Source organism: Aspergillus affinis (assembly GCF_023601865.1).
Source record: "Aspergillus affinis strain CMG 70 chromosome Unknown NODE_2_length_704391_cov_89_054091, whole genome shotgun sequence".
NCBI classification, from domain to species: Eukaryota; Fungi; Ascomycota; class Eurotiomycetes; order Eurotiales; family Aspergillaceae; genus Aspergillus; species Aspergillus affinis.
This window is the reverse complement of record NW_026515783.1, coordinates 462,541-481,488: the sequence shown is the minus strand read 5'-3', so window position 1 is coordinate 481,488 and position 18,948 is coordinate 462,541. Positions and strand designations below refer to the sequence as shown.

The 18,948-nt window shown below is 48.3% G+C and overlaps 6 protein-coding genes across 6 annotated transcripts; 3 read left to right on the top strand and 3 right to left on the bottom strand.

The window, feature by feature from the left end:
• Positions 1 to 1,227: 1,227 nt before the first annotated feature.
• Positions 1,228 to 3,019, top strand: KD926_005951 (MFS general substrate transporter; the record flags this gene model as incomplete). The annotated part of the gene is made up of 4 exons (XM_053099180.1): positions 1,228 to 1,336; positions 1,385 to 1,508; positions 1,563 to 1,769; positions 1,843 to 3,019. The coding sequence occupies 4 exons, from the start codon at positions 1,228 to 1,230 to the stop codon at positions 3,017 to 3,019; spliced, it is 1,617 nt and encodes a 538-aa protein (XP_052960986.1).
• A 753-nt stretch (positions 3,020 to 3,772) lies between these two features.
• KD926_005950 (class II aaRS and biotin synthetase) lies at positions 3,773 to 5,196 on the bottom strand (the record flags this gene model as incomplete). Its single annotated transcript, XM_053099169.1, has 2 exons — positions 3,773 to 4,670; positions 5,048 to 5,196. The coding sequence occupies 2 exons, from the start codon at positions 5,194 to 5,196 to the stop codon at positions 3,773 to 3,775; spliced, it is 1,047 nt and encodes a 348-aa protein (XP_052960985.1).
• Positions 5,197 to 6,350: 1,154 nt separating this feature from the next.
• Positions 6,351 to 6,896, bottom strand: KD926_005949 (uncharacterized protein; the record flags this gene model as incomplete). Its single annotated transcript, XM_053099158.1, has 2 exons — positions 6,351 to 6,540; positions 6,742 to 6,896. The coding sequence occupies 2 exons, from the start codon at positions 6,894 to 6,896 to the stop codon at positions 6,351 to 6,353; spliced, it is 345 nt and encodes a 114-aa protein (XP_052960984.1).
• A 1,485-nt stretch (positions 6,897 to 8,381) lies between these two features.
• Positions 8,382 to 9,530, top strand: KD926_005948 (uncharacterized protein; the record flags this gene model as incomplete). The annotated part of the gene is made up of 2 exons (XM_053099147.1): positions 8,382 to 8,795; positions 9,102 to 9,530. The coding sequence occupies 2 exons, from the start codon at positions 8,382 to 8,384 to the stop codon at positions 9,528 to 9,530; spliced, it is 843 nt and encodes a 280-aa protein (XP_052960983.1).
• Positions 9,531 to 10,486: 956 nt separating this feature from the next.
• KD926_005947 (uncharacterized protein) lies at positions 10,487 to 11,722 on the top strand (the record flags this gene model as incomplete). The annotated part of the gene is made up of 1 exon (XM_053099136.1): positions 10,487 to 11,722. The coding sequence occupies one exon, from the start codon at positions 10,487 to 10,489 to the stop codon at positions 11,720 to 11,722; it is 1,236 nt and encodes a 411-aa protein (XP_052960982.1).
• Positions 11,723 to 14,845: 3,123 nt separating this feature from the next.
• On the bottom strand, positions 14,846 to 18,624 carry KD926_005945 (uncharacterized protein; the record flags this gene model as incomplete). The annotated part of the gene is made up of 9 exons (XM_053099115.1): positions 14,846 to 15,256; positions 15,301 to 15,328; positions 15,384 to 15,965; positions 17,263 to 17,607; positions 17,669 to 17,699; positions 17,750 to 17,817; positions 17,867 to 17,984; positions 18,038 to 18,419; positions 18,481 to 18,624. The coding sequence occupies 9 exons, from the start codon at positions 18,622 to 18,624 to the stop codon at positions 14,846 to 14,848; spliced, it is 2,109 nt and encodes a 702-aa protein (XP_052960981.1).
• Between the last annotated feature and the right edge of the window lie 324 nt (positions 18,625 to 18,948).

The following is an 18,948-nucleotide window of genomic DNA, read 5'->3' as shown; positions in this document are numbered from 1 at the left end:
TTGAGCAATGAGCATGACCTTGTGAACATATTGAAAGATTTGTGCTTGAATTAATTAGTAAATCCGCAGATCTGCCTGCACACTGATCTCGAAGGTTCTCTATTCCGAACTGCTTAATGCAATTTTGTTTCAAGTGATGAGACTATTTTGCCACTGATCGTACAACAGATTATCCCCAGCATCAAGCTAATCATCACACCCAATTCTCCGCAATTCCAAAAGCTACTTGGTATGTATCCATTCACAGCTACCACTACAGCCTATGGAATCACGGAGAGGCGGGGGCGTACGGAGAACTGAATAGTCGGCAAAGCATAATGAATAATAGCCACACCACGGGAGTTTGCAGAGTGTTAGAACGGCTACAGTGTCCTAAAGTTTCGAACTCAATTATCGTACACATTGTTACTGTGGTGGTTTTCTACATCATGTCACCTTGAGCGCCAGTGGCGCGGAGATCAAGCAATATTGTGGATACACATCGACTTTGACGTTGTGTGAGAACACGTACCATACTTGATTCGCTTATCTACAAATTTAAAATGCAAGGTAGCTGAAAGCATGTTGATTGATCGACATGATTTGCATTACGCAAAGTCAAATATTCAGTCACTTCCTGGGATGGCAGCGGGCCTCCATTCGGAACCGTTGAATGGTCAACCTTGGTTCAAGCACTGCCGGTAGGGTCCATTGTGGCTTCTAGTCAAGCTTTGGCATGCGCGATTTTGTTTGACTTCATAGCCGTGTAGATCCCAAGCTCTAGGTTACCGAGGTGCCTTGATAGCTCGACCTGGGTCAACGGAGCTTAGATTAATTCGCCATGGTCGGATCGCATTGTGAAGAACCGAGGCTGGTATTGTCCGCTTCTGTCACCTTTCAAGAGTCGAGTTAACCCGCCTTCTGCTAATGGATCTGTTATTTTACTGCGAATGTTTGGTGGTAGTTCATCTTGACTGAACTAGACAAAGGAAGCTCGTCGCGCATTCTCACAGGTACAAATCCAAGGAACCTTTCCTCAACAGCTTATGTACGATGAGTGGTTTCGAAGAGCTAGATGAAAAGGATTCGGTATGTTGCATCAAGAAAGAGCAAGATTTCTATCTTCACGGAGCGCGACTATGGGTTGCTGGTGCCGGGTTAGTTCCTCATTTCTAGAATCTTGCGCGAATGTGAGCTAACGAAAAGGTTTTCCTTAATCTAAGCATGTGCATCTGCCTTTTCCTGCCAATGCTCGAGATCAGCATTGTGAGCACGTCGTTGGTTACTCTTGGGGATAAACTGCATGGATTTGACCAGACTGCCTGGGTCCCAAACGCGTATATTCTCACCTACTCTGGTACGTTTCGCGCAATCAGGCACAAGAGAAATACTGACTTATCACTAGGCTTTCTCATGATCTGGTCAAGGTGCGGGGACATTTTCGGTGTCAAACTAGCTTTGCTCAGCTCATTGGGATTTTTTATCGCATTTTCTGGCGGATGTGGAGCAGCAAATACGCTGAATGATCTGTTCGTGTTGTAACTTTGCTTTTACCACTCGGAAATGACTGATTTAAGATGCAGTATAATATGTCGCGCCTTTCAAGGCGTCGGTGCCGCTGGCGTTTTCTCTTTGAGCACATTTGGCTTCTTGCGATTGATGCATCCTTCCAGGTATGGCATTATTGCCACCATGGCCGGGATCATGATATCTCTGGGACTGGTATTGGGCCCCATTTGTGGTGGCGCAATTGATAACGCTGGCGGCTGGCGGTGGATCTTTCTATTGAAGTAAGTTGTCGCGGGAGAGTAGCCGGACCGCATGGTGAATCTCATACAGTTAACATTTCATGTTTCATTCCAGCCTCCCGGCCGGTGGCATCGCATGGTTATGTATTCTTCTCGCAATGCCCTACCATTACCCGAATCCTCCACCACTGAAGGAAGATGGACAATCCACCGGATCCTGGTTAAACTGGCTTCTCCAGGGGCAACGAGTCTTTTTTAAGCAGACAGACTTCCTGGGTGCATTCTTCATTCTGGCAGCGTCAATGTTGCTAGTGGCCGCGCTGCAGGAGGGCACTGTAGACTACACCTGGTCCTCCGGCGTAATTGTCAGCTTTTTCGTTCTATCGGGCATGCTCTGGCTTGCGTTTCTGACGTGGATCTGGTTCCTTAGTCGCCGATCATGGTCAATCCAGCCTATTCTGCCCTGGCGGCTTACCAAGAACCGAGTGTTTATGGGTGTTATCCTGTGGGTCTTCCCCTCTTTCCCCCTCTTCTTATCCGGAGAGTATAATAGCACAATAAAGAGCAACGTTAATATAACTTCGGTCGTCACCCTCAGAGGATGGCTTTTATCAGGTCCTCCGCTCGTCGTGTGTGTCATTGACCTTCCCCAGCGCTATCAAACCGTCAACAAAAGCTCCCCACTCGGAGCCGGGGTGAAGCTGCTTGCGTACGCACTAAGCAATCCTGTTGGGGGATGCACATGTTCGTTCCTGATGACCAAGTACAAAGTTCCATTTGTATACACGCTACTCGTCGGGTTAGTGCTCCAGGGCGTCGGATTCTTTCTCATGTCTGAGATTCCCACCACTGTTTCCCTCTGGATGGGGCAGTTTGGTTACTCCGTGATCTTCGGGTTAGGAGTAGGAGCCTCGACATCGGTTATGTATATGCTTGTGCCGGAGTCCGTGGAAGAACCCGACCAGCTGATCGCAATGGGAACTGCAAGCCAGGGCCGGCAGGTGGGTGGCGCCTTAGGTGTAGCGATTGCAACCACGATACTCAATACCCATCTGACCAAGAGTCTGGCGTCGTTTCTGTCCCCAGAGCAAATCAAGACCATCAAAGACACGGCACAAGCAATTGAGAGTCTTCCCGAATCAACGCAGATTGACGTTCGTTCGACCTTCGCGGAAGCGTATAATATGCAGATGAAGATGGTCGGAGGGTTTGCTTTAGCGCAGATGTTGGTTGTTGCCCTGATTTGGCAGAAACCACAGCTTCACATCAACAGGTTACGTGGAGGAGCTTAACCAGAGACCAAAGAGGCATTATGACTGAACTGTTTATATGGTTAGCGGCATAACATGACTGATCCTCGCAGTATTCTACAAGTATTTGCCATGAATGTGACTGGGTCTAGTGAGACGATTGTGCTTAATTTCTGGCGGGCTTTGAGTCTAATTCTCATATTAGATGGCCGTCTCTTTGTAATTTTCGCTTCTTGTCTTTTTTAGCTAGACGCGGGAATAATCCATCCTGTGTGTGTGAACATTCCACTGGATCGTTGGAATGAATTGACTATTATTCTTGGTGAGGCACGCTTGGCACTCTTGGGCTTCCGGATCTTGATCTAACTTCAAGCGTCGACTGTCCAAAACTAGCTAATTTCAGTTATCTTCCTACATACTAGGGGATGGAATCGTTTGGCTTTGACGTCATTGAACCTCAGCAGCGGGAATGATTCCCAGTTTCCCTGACCAACATCGTGAGATGCCTGGAGTAATCAACTTCTCTGACAAGACCATAATTACCTAACCAAAGTCCCTCGTTTCACTTAAGACGTACTTGAGCTGGTTTCAGGTCTTATATGAAAAGCTGAGAGAGGGATTAAAAAACCGCTATAGAAAATCCAGGCCAAACAATGTTCTATGATCACGGTTCCCTTCGCCAAGAACGCTACAGATACTAAGCACAACGTCCAAAGAGGAACGACGATCCGAGGCGTCTCAAGTTCAACATATTCTATTAACGCCTCAATTCGCCTATTCCTGTGTCATTCAAAACTAGATCCCAACATTGCCCACTTCTTTGCGGCCGCGGATATGATAAGTAAACTCATCCCAGTCGGTCACTTCCCGCTGACGTGAAGAGAAGGCGACGCGGGCTTTCTGAAGGAGCCGTTCCTGTAAGTCTTCCAGGAGTTTCAGGACTGTAGCAGGAATCTCAGTTAGGGGGATGTTAATCTTGCGACTCTCCTTAGGAATGTCTCTTCTGTACACCGTTGCGTGTTGACCTGATAACTCCTTGATCCCCAGTATAATGCACAAGGGAGCCCCCCGTATGATCCATTCATGAAGCTTCCAACCGGCGGAGTACCCGTCGCGGAGATCCACTTCCGTACGCCAATGAAGCGCCGCCAGCTTGGATTTAATTGAAACATATTCATTCACGATCGTCTGGTATTCTTGTTTCCTTTTAGAGGAGCCATGGAGTATGAGGATGGCCTGATACTCAGCAAGGTTTGGCGGAAGAACTAGACCTTCATTATCCCCATGAATTGCCATCATAATACCACTGGCGCGACTGGAGAAATGCCAAGAATTCTGCCACACATGGAAGAATTGTTGACCTTCGCTAGAAGGGATTGAAAGGATCGAAGGATCAGGCACCTTGATACCATGTGCCGTGCTACAGCATTGACCGAGCCCACGGCATATTGCACCTTCGATGCATTGCTCAAGTATATGCACACATAAAAGGATGACAGTTTCATTGACATAGGCACCAATAAGGACAAGTGAAGCCTCTCTATTGGCGAGGCTACTCTTTTGGCCTTTCACAACTGGAACAGCAAGAAGATCCTCATACACTTCTTTGTATAGATCAAGAGCCTGTGGGATTGCATCATCTGTCCCTTTCTTGGTTAGATGTGCTGTGTGTGTCTCTTGCACGAGACGGTCCCTGGAACGAAAGAATGGCTGGGGGTGTGACACATGGCAGAATAAAGACTTCCACTGGTTTAGTCGAAGCGGGAGGTCATGGTGGCCTTGGATCCCTCTGGCATAATGCGACTAGATGGCATCTGAGGTGGCCAGCTGGTCTGAGATGAGACCTTCGTTTTGATCTTCAATTTGTTCATAATTTATAGCATTTGGCTTTTTGAGTACAAATGCAGGGAACGAAGTGTTGTGGACGCCTGTTTCCCGCAGTCCACTGTCAAGGAAAGCTTGGATTCTTTCCCAAATGGGATACGAGGTTTGCTGAAAGCTTTCCCCAAAAGAGGGAATATATTAGCGAAAAACAAGTGTGCCAAAGTATAGATGAATGGCAAGACGTACCTGAGTACAAAAAAACTCGGTATTCCAGGACCGTGGTCTATCATCTCACTTTTCACCACTGACTGGCGATACCACCACCAAAAGTCATCCTCCTTCAACGCATCAATACGTGGAGCATGCGCACCGATCACTTTCTTCCCGAATGGCATGATAACACTAGTAAACACCTAAAAAAAGTAGGTGGCTCAAAGCAAAACAAGAAACAGACAAGCCTTCGAGCTTGAGAGAAAGAGCATCATATGACCAGCGCGCGATACACCTTTATGAAGCAGTCAAGGTATAATGTCATCCCAGCCCCCTTCCAGTGTTCAGACCCATTTTTGCACTATCGAACAAAATGCTACTGCCTAATCACTCGCTATTGCCGAATTTGTCTATTTATCCACGCCATGAAATGGGTTTCTTTTCATTCGACGATTCAATGACAATAGGGCTCCCTAGCCTACCTCAATCAGTGTGTCTAAGAGATATTAGGTAAATTACATGGGTGAAAGACATTTGTTCCGTAGGAAGGGGTTTAGTGTAAATGCGATCGGCCTCTGATATCCGACCATCTCCAAGCCAAGGAGGCTATTCGTTGGATCCGTAAAATAACCAGGACAGCTCTCAAGGCAAGAGATAGCATTTTTGCCCTTTGCGCGATGCATTCTCGCCCGGTGCATCATCAAGGCTTTGCCAAAGTATTTCAGGTTGCCTGTCCTCTACTTGTTCTGACGTGAATTCTTACAAGATCTTCTCTGCATTGCTAAAGTTTCATTGATCGCAGTTCATCTTCGTGCTCAATGTCACAAGTTCCAGAAAAGATGACCAGTTCCACATCACAGATCCTAATCGCACATATCTTCATAATTTCTTGATCGTCCAGTTCGTGCAAGATTCCATTCAAGATATATCAGGTCTGTCCATGTGTCTGTCTCATCCCGAGCACAGCAATATTCCCAATCGATCAGGTAGCCGCCACACAAAATATTTAGCCAATCGCTTACAAAGTTCATTACTGGCGGCAGAGATTCAGACATAGGAGAAAACTGACCATTTATTAGTCGTCTTGTCCCAAAGGAGGTTACATAGTGCTGGATCACGATGCCTCAAACCACAATCTAGAGTCTCGCTGGCAACGAAAATTAGCAACCTTGCATAATGTGTATTCGTAAGAAAGTATATTGGGATACACTAACAGCCATGCTATTTTGAAGGCCGCCCGCAGGGCATCCCTCTCAGCGCGATCCATCCGCCGATTGATGAGTGAGTCTGATGGATCAGAACCGGGTAGCTGTTCCATCAAGATACATAGCTTGTATCCTCAAGGGACCCATCCGTCCTCAGACTGCTTCTCCTTCTTCCAGTCAAAAAGAGAAGGGGTGCTGGAGGAGTGAGCCTTTGTCAGAGAGAACAAGGCGTCGATTTCGGTTTGGAAATTTGGGGCGGGGCCTAGAGTCGCCTGCTGTGCACGAACAGATGACCTCTTGGTGGCCGTTCCAACCCAGGGGATCCTGATCACATATTTTAGCCTGCGTTCTCTCTATAACTGAGAGGCACTAACTGTAGGCGCATCTTGAGGACAGCGTAGATGGACCGTCGAATATTCGTATTCGATCATGATAAGGGTGTCGAATATCGTATTCGACTTCTTATTCGAACCATGCGAGGCGTCGAATATATCGGCCGACGTAGAATATTCGTTACACCCCTACCGAATACCCAGCTCCCCGATATCAACCTTTGTCTCGTAATATTCGTGCTCGCGGACCTTGGTCTCCAGTCTCCACACTGAACCGGCGGGAAAAGAAACCGCTGCGCGAATGTAGTCATCTTCATCAAACCATGTGATATTTGATCCAATTTTCATACCGAGATGACCACTTGAGCACAGAAAATAAGAATAGGGCTTCGGTGATGGAGGAATAAAAATTGGTTGATACTCGAAAATGATATTGGGAGTAATAAAGTAAGGGGGGATGGCAATCCTCCAACTAATGGGGACTCTGCTCGGCGCGTAAAACCCCGGGCCGGAAAAGCCTTTGGCGCCTAAATATTTTATAGTACAGTATCTTTCCACTGTTCACTAAGGTACGGTACATACGTGCCGTAGGTATTATTCATTCTTCTAGACGTATACAAAACCCTCCGTAACCAAGCCGCGCAGTATTACTTCCGTCAAAACTCAGCAAAGTAAGAGAACAGAGTGCAGGTGGCCTATAAGACAGATAGTCGGGTACGTCAATCATAGGAAGGCCGGCGCAACTTAAAAGGTAATATCCTGGGTTCTAATCGCTGCGTTTCGGGCACTAATTAGACGTCGCCCGGCACGAGCGCTTAACTAGTACTAGTAGCTATGTATGTACCCTGTTGCTATTCTAGTCGTAAAAACTAATATCAGCCAGTAATTGAAAAGCCTACCGTCGACATATCCCATGGATAGTTTGTAGCGAAACCTACGGTTGGTCAGAGGAAGCTGGTACAGAATAGAGAGAACTAAGTGAACATTGACTGAGTGAGCGAGCTCGTGGACTTAGTTAGATAACAGAAAGATGATAGATACACGTGTACAACTCATATAGCCCCTCACTAGTGGAATATCACTTATTCCAATGCCGAGCGCTTAACTATATTCGTAACATAGTTGGAAATGCCAATCATAGGAATGCCGGGTCAGATGAATAGGTGAAAAGCCTTGATTCTAATTGATGTATTTCAGGCACTAAGTAGATGCCTTCTGGCTTGAGCGCTTCTAGTATGTACCTTGTTGCTATTCTGGTCGCGAGAAACAATGTCAGCCAATAATTAAAAGCCCGAAACCATAGACATAACTCATACGTGTTGGGATCTTTTGTGGGTACTACCTGTGATTCAATAAGCCAAGAATTTACTCATTTGTCGCCCGTCCGCGTCCGTCCTATCTATGTAACACCCCTAGAGTCAGACTCCTTTCTCTCTTACAGCCTTATGACCTACTAATTGATTTATAACACTAGTCTGTATTATGTTCTTTTTCAACATCCCACCTCTCTATTTCAGTAGTCGCCTAAAATCCACTTGCATGGTTGCTATTCTTATATACGCGCCGAATTATGCATACCACCCTACAGATTACATCTGTAGTTGTCAGCTGGATAATGTCTAGATTTCAATCGGCTTTTTATTGTATACAAGTAGGTGCCAAACTACTTTTATTCACCTAGGCATGCCTACGACGGCTATCCTCTCTCCGGCGAGGCAGAGTCTAGCAAGGGAACATAAAAAGGGACAATCGCCCACGTCTTCAAAGACACAAATCATACCTCATCATTGATTTTACTCCGATTAAGACTCGACCCTCTCTGCCTTAGAAACAATGGTGATTGAACTCACTGCCCGAGAGTTAATATATTCTGCGATCCCTGAACTCCTCACCGCACCTGGCTCAACAACAACAGACACAACTCACAAATTGGAATTCAAGGGGACACCCGTGCGTTGGAAATCTTTAGAGGAAGATGTTCGTACAGTAACAGTATCAGATGGTGTGCATTGGCACCACTTTCCCTCTATTATTGCATATGAACCCTCAGCACAACATGCCGGGCCACATCACACATGCTGCGAACAGCTGTACTGCGGAGACGAACACAGCGTTGTTGCTCGGTTCGGCCAGAATGTGAGCCATGCTATGACTGCTGTCTTTCGCACTTTGAATTTTCCTGGTACATTTGGAGATTTCAAATCATGCGTGGTAGCCGATCTCCTGGGCATGGTTCCCGATATTGTGGTCTGTGATAGGACGGGCAAACTGTAGATAGTAGGAGAGGCAAAGACTCCGAGGATGCACAATCTGAAAGGTTCCATGCTACTTAAACAGGAGAACCTTCGGCATACTCTTGGTATTGACCCTCTCTGTTCCCAATTCTTTAGGTCAAATTTCTCGCTACATGTACTATGCTGGAGTGAAGTACGGGATTCTTACGACATACAATGAGACAATTTTCTTGAAACAGAATGCACATCCTTACAAGTCAAAGAGACTGCCCTGTGGTACTCCAATGCGATCTCATGCGATACTAATTCGGTGCATCAGAACGATTCAAGTCAGATGGCCGTGTCTCTCCGCGAATGCTTCCTTTTCCTCGGCTGGATTATCCAGGCCGGACACTACCTTTACAACAACAAGATGTCCAAAGATAGGTGGACATGTTCAATGGGTGGTAAATTCACGGACGCGGATCAGATCTCCCTTGATGACTCCTCTGATTGCTCTGGTTCCTCTGGACAAGGGTCTTCATCGAAAAGACCATCTCGCGCGTCGACCCCAACTCACCATGCTCCTTCAAAACAGCCGTCTCGCACGTCTGCTTCAACCCACCATGCTTATTCGCAACATACCTCTTACACGTCGGTTCCAGCCTACCAGGCTCCATCGACTACTCAAACCGCCCAAAGAGTGACTCGGTCCCAATCTCGGGCACGCCATCAGCAGGATCTGCACGATCCACACCGGCAGCAATAGTCTCTTCCAGAACGTATCAGATTAAAATACTGTTGGAACGATGTTGTCAACCAGACCAGAGAGGTGGAGTATCCTGACCTAATCCACATACTGCACAGCACCTTGCTTGGCCTAGACTTGGCCTACCATTCCAAATGGCATACCAAGGGATCAGGAATGCATAGGTGTAAACAAGTGGAACTATAAATAGCTAGGCAGATTGTAGTTTAGAAATGACACTTCACTTTTACCCACCGAGCATATACCTATATTCAGTTGAATCGATAGGATATCTGATTAGGGCAATGACCAAGTCAACCGACAAATACTTTGTTAAACAAATGGGTGGCAGCTGGGCTTCGCTATGACATGTGTTCCTTGTGAGTGCGAAACTCAATAATGACATTTTATCAGGATATTTAATCGGTGGCGTAATGTGTACAAGCAAAGCTGACTACCGATGAGCGGAATCATTAGCAGGCCAGAAGACAGGGATACAGAATAAGTTTCACCGGGTCCATCATGAAAAATAGTAGTATCCTACGATCGTCTAAAGAAATGTCACTGGCGTTGTGTATCCATGCCCCACGAAACGAACCTCTCGAGCGATAGAGAGAGAATTGTGCATATAGAATGGACTCATCTTTTCAGGTCTACAAAATGAATGTCCAGGTGGGAACTATTTTTCTATGCTTCTGAGGAACCCTTCCCGTTCGAGTTCTTGTGGGTTTTGGGGAATTTGAGGAAACCGAAACCGCTGGGCCCGGTCTTACTCCATCCCCTGCTATTGTAACGTAGATGTTATTATGCTCAGTAAAGAGGGTCCCGATAGTTCATCATTGGTCAATTCGAACGCCTGAGGACCCACCAAATCAGCCTTGCCTTCTTGGGGGCGGCCAAGGATACTAGTGATTTAAGATCGAATCGTGCCCCTAATTCCAGAGCCCTTCCGTCACGTCGAAGAGCAGTCATTCATCATGTACAACCCTTTCAAGATCTCAGATCCTAGAAACCTCAAGATCAGCCTGGCTGCTCCGCCCAACTGGACCTTTGCCCCAGGCGACAATGTCATCGGTACCGTCGTCCGCGAGGCGTCGCTCGTCAGTCCCGATGCAACAATCCGGGTGTCTCTAGGGGGAATTGCCGAAACCAGGATGGTGGAACAATACGGAAATCAGCAGATAGATCATTCCAATCGATGGGACCTCCTGGATCCACGAGATGAAGATCTCTTTCAGGGGCCGCTCCACCTCGCCGAAGGGAGTACAGAATGCCTCACGTTCCCATTCGAAGTAAATATACCGCTACGGCCATCTCTCACGATGATTCCACGTCATAACTATGAAACGAGCTTCCTACCGATAGATCATGACAGCGTAGCCGAGCAGACGCTCCCTGGGACTTTCGCCTGCAGCAACGGGGACGGCTCGATAGGCATGATCGGATATAAGTTGGAAGCTGAGCTGCGTTATCGTCGCGGCGGCGAAATCATCACACATACGGAGTCATGTCGTCTCGTGATCCGACATAGCCTAGTCGAACCCCCGCTGGTGCACTACGAGATGATCCCACACTCGCAAACTGCCCGAATGCAGAGCCACCGGCTGGTGACTGGGGTGGGGCACTTGTCCTTGAAGAAAAAGATACAAAACTTCTACGGTTCCTCCAGTGTTCCCGGATGGGCCTATCGAGTGGACATCAGTGCACCCAAGGCCATACAGTTGGACCACTCCCTTCCTATTCCCCTGACTGTCAATATCGTGGGCGTTCCTGACGAGACGAGCCCAGCGCTTCGAGACACCACCGTGACCGTCATCGTTCAGTCCATCCGCATCAGCGTAATATCCATGACCGTTACCCATGTCTGCGGCCTCGGGTATAGCACGGGAAATTTGGACTTTTGGCGCAAGACGCATTCCATCGTTATTCCCTCCCGCACATTCCTGACACCGATTGAGTTTCACGTCGGACAGGACAGCTCCCCTTTCGATCTTGGCAATGTCTTTCAGATATATCTGGACTCCGATGGTCTTCGAAAAGGTACTCAAAGATTTGATCCAAGCACCCCATTTTCGGGCTCGATATACCCTGACTTTGTTTCGTACATTATTCGACACAAACATGAGCTGAGGTGTGAGCTTACGCTTGATATTTCGGGGGAGTCCCAGACTGTTGCAATTTCGGCGCCATTAAATGTGCTGCCGTCGGACTAGCGAGGTTATAATTCTCACCCGAGATAGGTGAATAAAATTCTGTACAGGGTTTGGTATTCAGTAGATAGCGAATGAAGCTTCCCCGAGTTAATATTCACTGAGAATTCCCGCGAGTAGATAGACTAACTGTATCCCGCTAGTCCAGGTTACTCTATGTCAGATTTACCAAGGTTCCCTCTAAGAGGCCTCAACATGATCAGGATACCTCAATCCGTTTTGTTCCCTCACCCGATCCAACACCTCCGTTATCAAGACCGTCTCATCCAACGGCATCACCTCAGACTCGACCTTCCCCTCAGCCAAAGCCCGAGCACAAGCATCCGCCTCCCAGAATAAACCATGACCGGCGGGAATTTCGAAATCCTTCTTCTCAATCACCCGACTGCCACCCTCCTTATACTGAACAACTGCGATGCCCAGCGGCCGTGCAGCTGGGCCGAAAATCTGGATTTGACCCCTTTCACCGAGAATGCGAACGTCTGGATCGGTCGGGTCAGACGCAACCCGCAAACTTGCGGTTGCTACACCCTGTGTCTTATCCTCAGGAAAGATAAGGACGACAGTAGATGTCTCGTCGACTCCGGTTGCTGCATATTTCACCAACAAGCTCGAAACAAGCGGTGGCGATCTAATGCTATCCGCAGACAAAGCAACATGGTACAGGATCTGAAAGATCCACGTAAGAGGATAAATTGCCACTTCATATAACCCGTCACGTTAGCATCATACCACGCCCAAGAACATAGGTAAGAACAGAGGCACTCACAATCCAACAAAGCACCCCCGGCAAGCACAGGGTTTACCAACCGATGCTCAGTCCCATAAAGTCTCTCCACGTCCCTCCCCAAATTCCTCTCCGCCACTACCCTTTGCACAGTCCCGATCTTCCCATCCCTAATAAGCTGTCTAACGTACTGCACCAGTGGGAAGAAACGCGTCCACATCGCCTCCATCAGAAACAACCTTTTCTCTCTCGCAAGATGCACAAGAGCCTTTGCCTGCGTGGCGTTCACGGTAAACGCCTTCTCGACCAAGACGTGTTTCCCTGCTAACAGCGTCGCGCGAGCATTTTGGTAATGCAGCGAATGCGGTGTGGTTATGTATACGATTTCGACGGATGGGTCGGCGAAGAGGGCATCGTAGGATCCGTAAGCGGTTGTAGTAGAAGGCGCATTTATTGTGGATAGGAATGTACGGGCTTTCTCGATGGAGGAAGAGGATGCGACGGCTGTGAGGGTGTGGGTGACGTTGTGGACGCCTCGGGTGGATGGGTCGATCAGGAGATCTTTGGCGAATTCTGGATTGAGTCAGTTAGGGAGATCTTTTCTGGTTTATGCTGGTTCGAATAAGATAGAGAGACAAACTTGTAGCATTGTCGCCGGTAGCTGATGTATTTAGGGTTAGCGGTGGTCAGGTGTTGCGAATGCTGCACGTCAGGGTACTTACAGATAATTCCCCAATTGACCATCTTGATTTGCAGTTTTTGTCTTGTATACAGGGAATTCTGAGATCTAAGAAAGCTTGTATTTATAGGGAGGGGTTGATTAATTAAATTGGGTAGTATTAGTGTATCACGTCATTTCATGCTAAGATGCTATCTTGGACAGCGCCTGGCATTGAACCAATGGATGCAACCAGCAAGATGGGCCGGAGGAATGTCTTTCTTTCCAATGGAGGTTGGTTTCATTTTAGACGTATTTTTTTAATAGAGAACATTGACTTTCCAAGCTCAACTGCAAACATGATAACATGACCTCGATACGATCTCACTTGTATCCACTAAACGGGATAGAACATCCCTCCATGCTAACCATAAGTCCTATTCAGCCGCCGACTAATGCGCCTGGCATACTGGAAAGGAATCTTGGATATCGGATGCGGCTCATGGAACTGAATACTGCGCTCGACATCTAAATTCCTCGGCGTAAATTGCCACACCGAACCGTTCAGCTTCTGCATCGAGAATGCGGTACCGCTCAAAGCGTGCAAAAAGTCATTCCAGGCCACCTCTCCTGGTTGAGCTGTTTGCGATGGTTGGAAGAAAAGGGTCGAGAAGACCTTCAAAGAGCGTTTGTCCACTTTGAAGGTGGGCTGAGTATCGACCTGTGGAGTGGGTGATGGTTTTTCCACTAAGGTTTCGGGAACAGCTGCCTGACCGCAAGCTTTCTGTTTCTTCTTGGGCCCTGCTGGGGCTGATGAATCGGTGGTTTTCTCGCTTCGGTACTGCAGCTCAAATTCACGATCTGCAATATTTTGATCGGAAGGCTTCTTCTAGGCAGGTTTCTTGGCAGGTTCGACCCACTCCGACGTCCTCTAAAGCTTTCCAGAAATACGGGAGAGGACCAAGTAAGTGGCATTGCGTCTGGTCATCCCGCGCTTCACGGGTACATGTCTGTCGACAGCGGCCCAGAACGCGTCCAAATTCCGCTCCGCATGTCGCATGAGTTCGACATTCTGTTTGTTTCGCCTTTTTTCGACGGGATAGTAGAAGAGATCCTTCTCCGGGCCACCCATTCCTCCGAGACGGGATCCTTCAAAAGGAACGAGAAACTTGTCCCAACCCTTAACCATATCAGCATATTCTTTTCTTATCGCATCCTCTTCGTGCGCAAAACCGCTTTCGAACGTTGCCGCTCAGGGATGATAGAGCTCGATCTGGTACAAACATTCGGAGAGGACGGATAGGTCGGACACGATACTAGCAACTCGTGAGGAGATCAGGTCGCGGTTCTTCGGGTCGTTTTGAAACAGGCGCTCAAGTGTATCCATGACAGTCTTTCCACCGGCCATCTGTAAGATTCGACTATCGCCCCAAAGCGTTTCCAATGTCCATACCAGTTTGCCTTGAGCGTCTGTCGTGGTTGCTTGGGGTCGCGAGGATACTTGCATTTTTGACGTTCCTGGGATCTGTGGCTCGCGCTGGAATAGCGATCGCAGCGGCGGAGAAGGAGGGACGGCGACCTTCAGTTGATTGATCGGGCCGGTGGTAAATTGTTCGAGGAAATACCGAACTTTAGCAAGTTCGTCCTACAGTTCCTTGGGGAGGTCCTTTTCCGGAGAAATGCGGCCCTCATGTTTGGAGTGGAGTTGACGTAGATTAGAGAGCGCCGCGCGAAGACTGTGTCACGTTTCAACGGCGAAATAGGCCTCCGCAACAACATTCTGCAGAACACAATTCCAGAAGAGAGGCTGGGGGTGTGGTGCCATGGTCGGATGAAGCTTTCCGGTGATATCGAGAAGGATCTCCAGTCGATGTTCTTTATAATCACTGACGACATCTTCAAAGTATCCAGGGTCTTCCCGTAGAGCTAGGAGATGGTCTTCTGCCGCCGAGTGTTTAGCATCGACCAGATCTTCAAGTGATCGTAAATCAAGGCTAGCAGGGAGACAATATGGTGCGTCTCCCGCAATAGCAGCTAGGGAAGCCCACTCTTTCTCGTCCTTGATCGTGGGTTCCGGAAGCACAGGGAAATCGTCGATCAGAGACTCTCGAGGGATGTCATGGAGAGGTTGATAGCAGGTCTCTAGAAGAAACTCATACAGTCGCTGTTAAGCGACCAGTACCACCAAGCCATGACCAGGGTGAAAGCCTTGTCCGTTTGACGCCTATTTCATCGCCTCATCCTCCATGCTCGCGCCTCAGGGTATCAACCTTCCATACGATTCCGGGGTCGTTCCTCCGCTAAACATCATAGTATGCAGGTTGAGAAACGCGGTTCGTATGGCCCCTGAAGGATGGCCCAGATGCTGCGCATTGAAATCGGCGTGAGCGAAACAATGCGGTGCCTGACGGGCACGAGCATTCAGAAACAACAGCAAGGGCCTCGGTTTCTCCAGGTCTTCTAGGTTGATATACGGCCACATATAGGAATCTTTCGCCTCCTCGCGGAGTCCTTTCTTGAAGGCCTGGAAATCCGGACGATGCATCTTGGGCATGTCCGGCCAAACGGAGAGAAGGACCTGGCGGCGTTTTGGCTGCGACTTCTGGCGCCATCGCTTCTGGATGCGATCTTCATGTCGGTCGATAATCTTGCTCAGAGTCTGCCAGGTGGATAGCACCTTGGACGATCTTTCGCGGCTCTCTTTGCGCCCCTCTTCTGCACATGGATAAGACAGCGGTTTGGGCAAGTTCAGGTTCATCTTTTCGAAAAAGGACGAGGGGTCATCCCAATTAATGTCGTTGATGACATCGTGGGACTCTTCCGTGTCATATTTGGCAGCCTCTTCGCTGAAGGGATCAAATCTGTATGTGGGGGTGTGTCAAGAGCACTCCCCATCTGTATACAGCGTCCGACAAGTCCATAATTTAGTTGGCGCACTGACGCTCGAGTGATTGGTGGGAGGGGCCAAATTACCAATTTTCTTAGTGTGTGCTAAGCCACAGCGGCACACCCAGCCACAGGTGGGCTGGCGGCTAGGTTTTGTGGCCTGAGGCAGATATCTTGTTTCTTGGTTTGTTGTAGCTTCACCTTGGCATTCTGTGCCTTACAACGGGGAGCGAGGAGCGCACTGGGCCAGTGGTATGATAAGTTAACAGCAAGCTAGTAACCTCATGCCAAAGGAGCCAAACCATAGCTCGCCTCCAAGGATACTACTCCGTAGATACTTGCTAACACTCAGATGATCTCCGCGCAGCCCTTACTACAGCGAAATAGTACCTCCTGCCAAGCCGCGAGGGAAGAGACAGGCAGAAAAGGCCGGAAGTTGTCGGCTCCTGCTTTTATCTGATCGGCGGGACGGTGTGGGTCCCGCCTCCCGCCCGTGGTTGTACGACAGGAGGAATAATGTCGCCGCGTATATACACTAGAAAAGCCCTTACTACTAAGGGTTGACCCTTTTTAGTGTAGCGGTATTTTTCTGCCACAAATAACTGCTGATCTTGCTATAAGAATAGAATCATGTGTTTTCCGATTCTCCTGACCATCCTCAGTACTCCATACGATCGATCTGGGAATTATGGAGCGTATTCCAGGCTCAAAGGGCCAGTTCCACAAAACAGTCCATCTACGAGGTCTCAGCTTAGGCCTGGCCTACTCCGTAGATTCAGCTCATCGTCTCAATTTTCTTGGGATAAAGATCTCTAATGAGTATCCTATCCTACAGAACAGACTCGAGCGGTCCAGATTCGACATTTCAACCAGGTGTAGACTTCAACGTGTGCGACACCCGGGACACCTGATTTAGGGTTTTTTTTATATATATATATATATATATATATATATATATATTAGGAGCATAAGATGGTATCGACTGTGGTATAAAATCATATTATGGAGTATTTATTTCTGTTATTTTCAAGCTAGTCAGGCTCAATCGGCTGTATCCGTATAGTCGCCTCCCATGCAGACATCACGAAATCTAGATGTCCTCTCAGTTGCTTTGATTCAGAGACTGCATGATCAACGGCGTAGACAAGCCATGAAATCGCGCAGTTTATGAATTCACAATCGTGACCAGCCCAATATCGACCTTCCAGCTAGCAAACATCGTCGTAGCCCAATCAACCTGACGTCCGAAACGGATCCTCCCTCGGAAAGTACGGATTGTCATGGCTATTATCCGTCCTACTTTCCTGGTAGACATGCACCTCCGTCGTCTTCTTAATCGCACTCAGATCAATCGCCTCGCCGGGCAAAATATCCTCCTGACTCGAACTATGGTGATGGCTTGGCTCCTCCTGGAAATTCGTCAAATGGGTTTCGAAAAGTGACGCGTCAACTGGTCGGCGAGGCTGGGGTATTGATCGTTGCTTTTGGTCGGATTTGGCGGAATGTGTGAATTTGTTGTAGGATGAGGATTGGTGCGTGGATCGGTTGAGGACGGCGAAGTAGGATTGTCGAAGGGTCGGAAGGGTGGCGCAGATTATGATAACGTACATTTCGATTCTGTAGAATAGGAAGATGTGTTAGGATATAGATGAAGTGAATGATGGTAGGGGTTCCTTACGTGTACCAGATTGTTATCGGGGCCCAGGACCCTGGGCAAGAAGTCAGTCTCTGGCCAGCCATAATGGGAGTATAAACTTACAGGTTATATCGGCATGAGCGGGTAGGTTCTTCAGTAGAATGGCTTTTGTTAATGTTGCTGCAGCAGCACTTTCTCTGAGTCAGTATAGCTCGAATCAATAATCCCGTCCTGACTTACAAAACACCGGCCCCCATAACTGCAATCACGGCTACCTTGAGGCGCATGGCCAGCTGCACCTTCCAGAAAACGAACACCGGAAATATAGCCAGCGCCAGGTCAGAGAAAGCATTATACGCTGCACATTATCAGCAAAAAGACTTTATTCCCAGCAACGTGTCTACAACTCACAAGCTTGAGCCGTTCCCGCCACCAATTGTAGTTGCAAGCTGAAGCAAGAACCAGGGGTCTCCGGCCGCCAAATCTTCTCCGCCGGCCTACAGAACCCCATTACAACAATGACAGCCAGAATGTTCATTCCGATCGAGACGACCGTCAAGATATACAGAAACCATCGTCGCCACGCCGAAGCCGTCGGTCCCATCAACCTGAGAAGAAAGATCACGACCGAGATTTTCCCCGTCGTGGTACTGACCATGGAGAAGTTTGGCGCGATAACGGTGTATTTGAAGGCTTGGATTTTCGCTTCCGGATCTGTGATGTCGGTCGCATGCATGCCCAATCCATAGGAGACTCCGACCTGCACCAGAGCAGAGCAAACAAGTGCACTAATCTAGACACCCTATTCGTCAGAACCGCAAAGAAGGGGAGATTAGCGCTAGCGAACATCTTACCAACGAGAGCGCAATGAAGAAATCATCCCATCCTGCGCGGCGCGTGTAGAGTGCCCGCGTATAGACCCGAATGGCAACAACAATGATCGAAACGCTCGCAAACGCCCAAGAGACGCCGGTGAGACTCTTTCGATGGTCCGCCATCGTGGCTTCAACCGCAAGGGTTCGAGGCTTGCCTAGTTGTACCCAACTGACGATATGTACGGAGTAGCTACCGGCGCAAGCCTAGGGGAACTGAAGACAGAAGGCCCAGAGCAGCGAAGAAATAATATAAGCCCTGGATCCATCGGTGGGTTTCCATCTTTGCAACGAACATCTTCAGGTGTGAAAAATGCTGGAGGAATGAAGGATGAGGAGCGCCTTTCTAAGGGCCTGAATGGGTGCCGAATCTTGGCAGTAGATCTATAACTCTAGGCTCGAGCCTCGAGGGCCAACAGGGAAGTCGATGAAAATTTGCGAGGGAGGGAT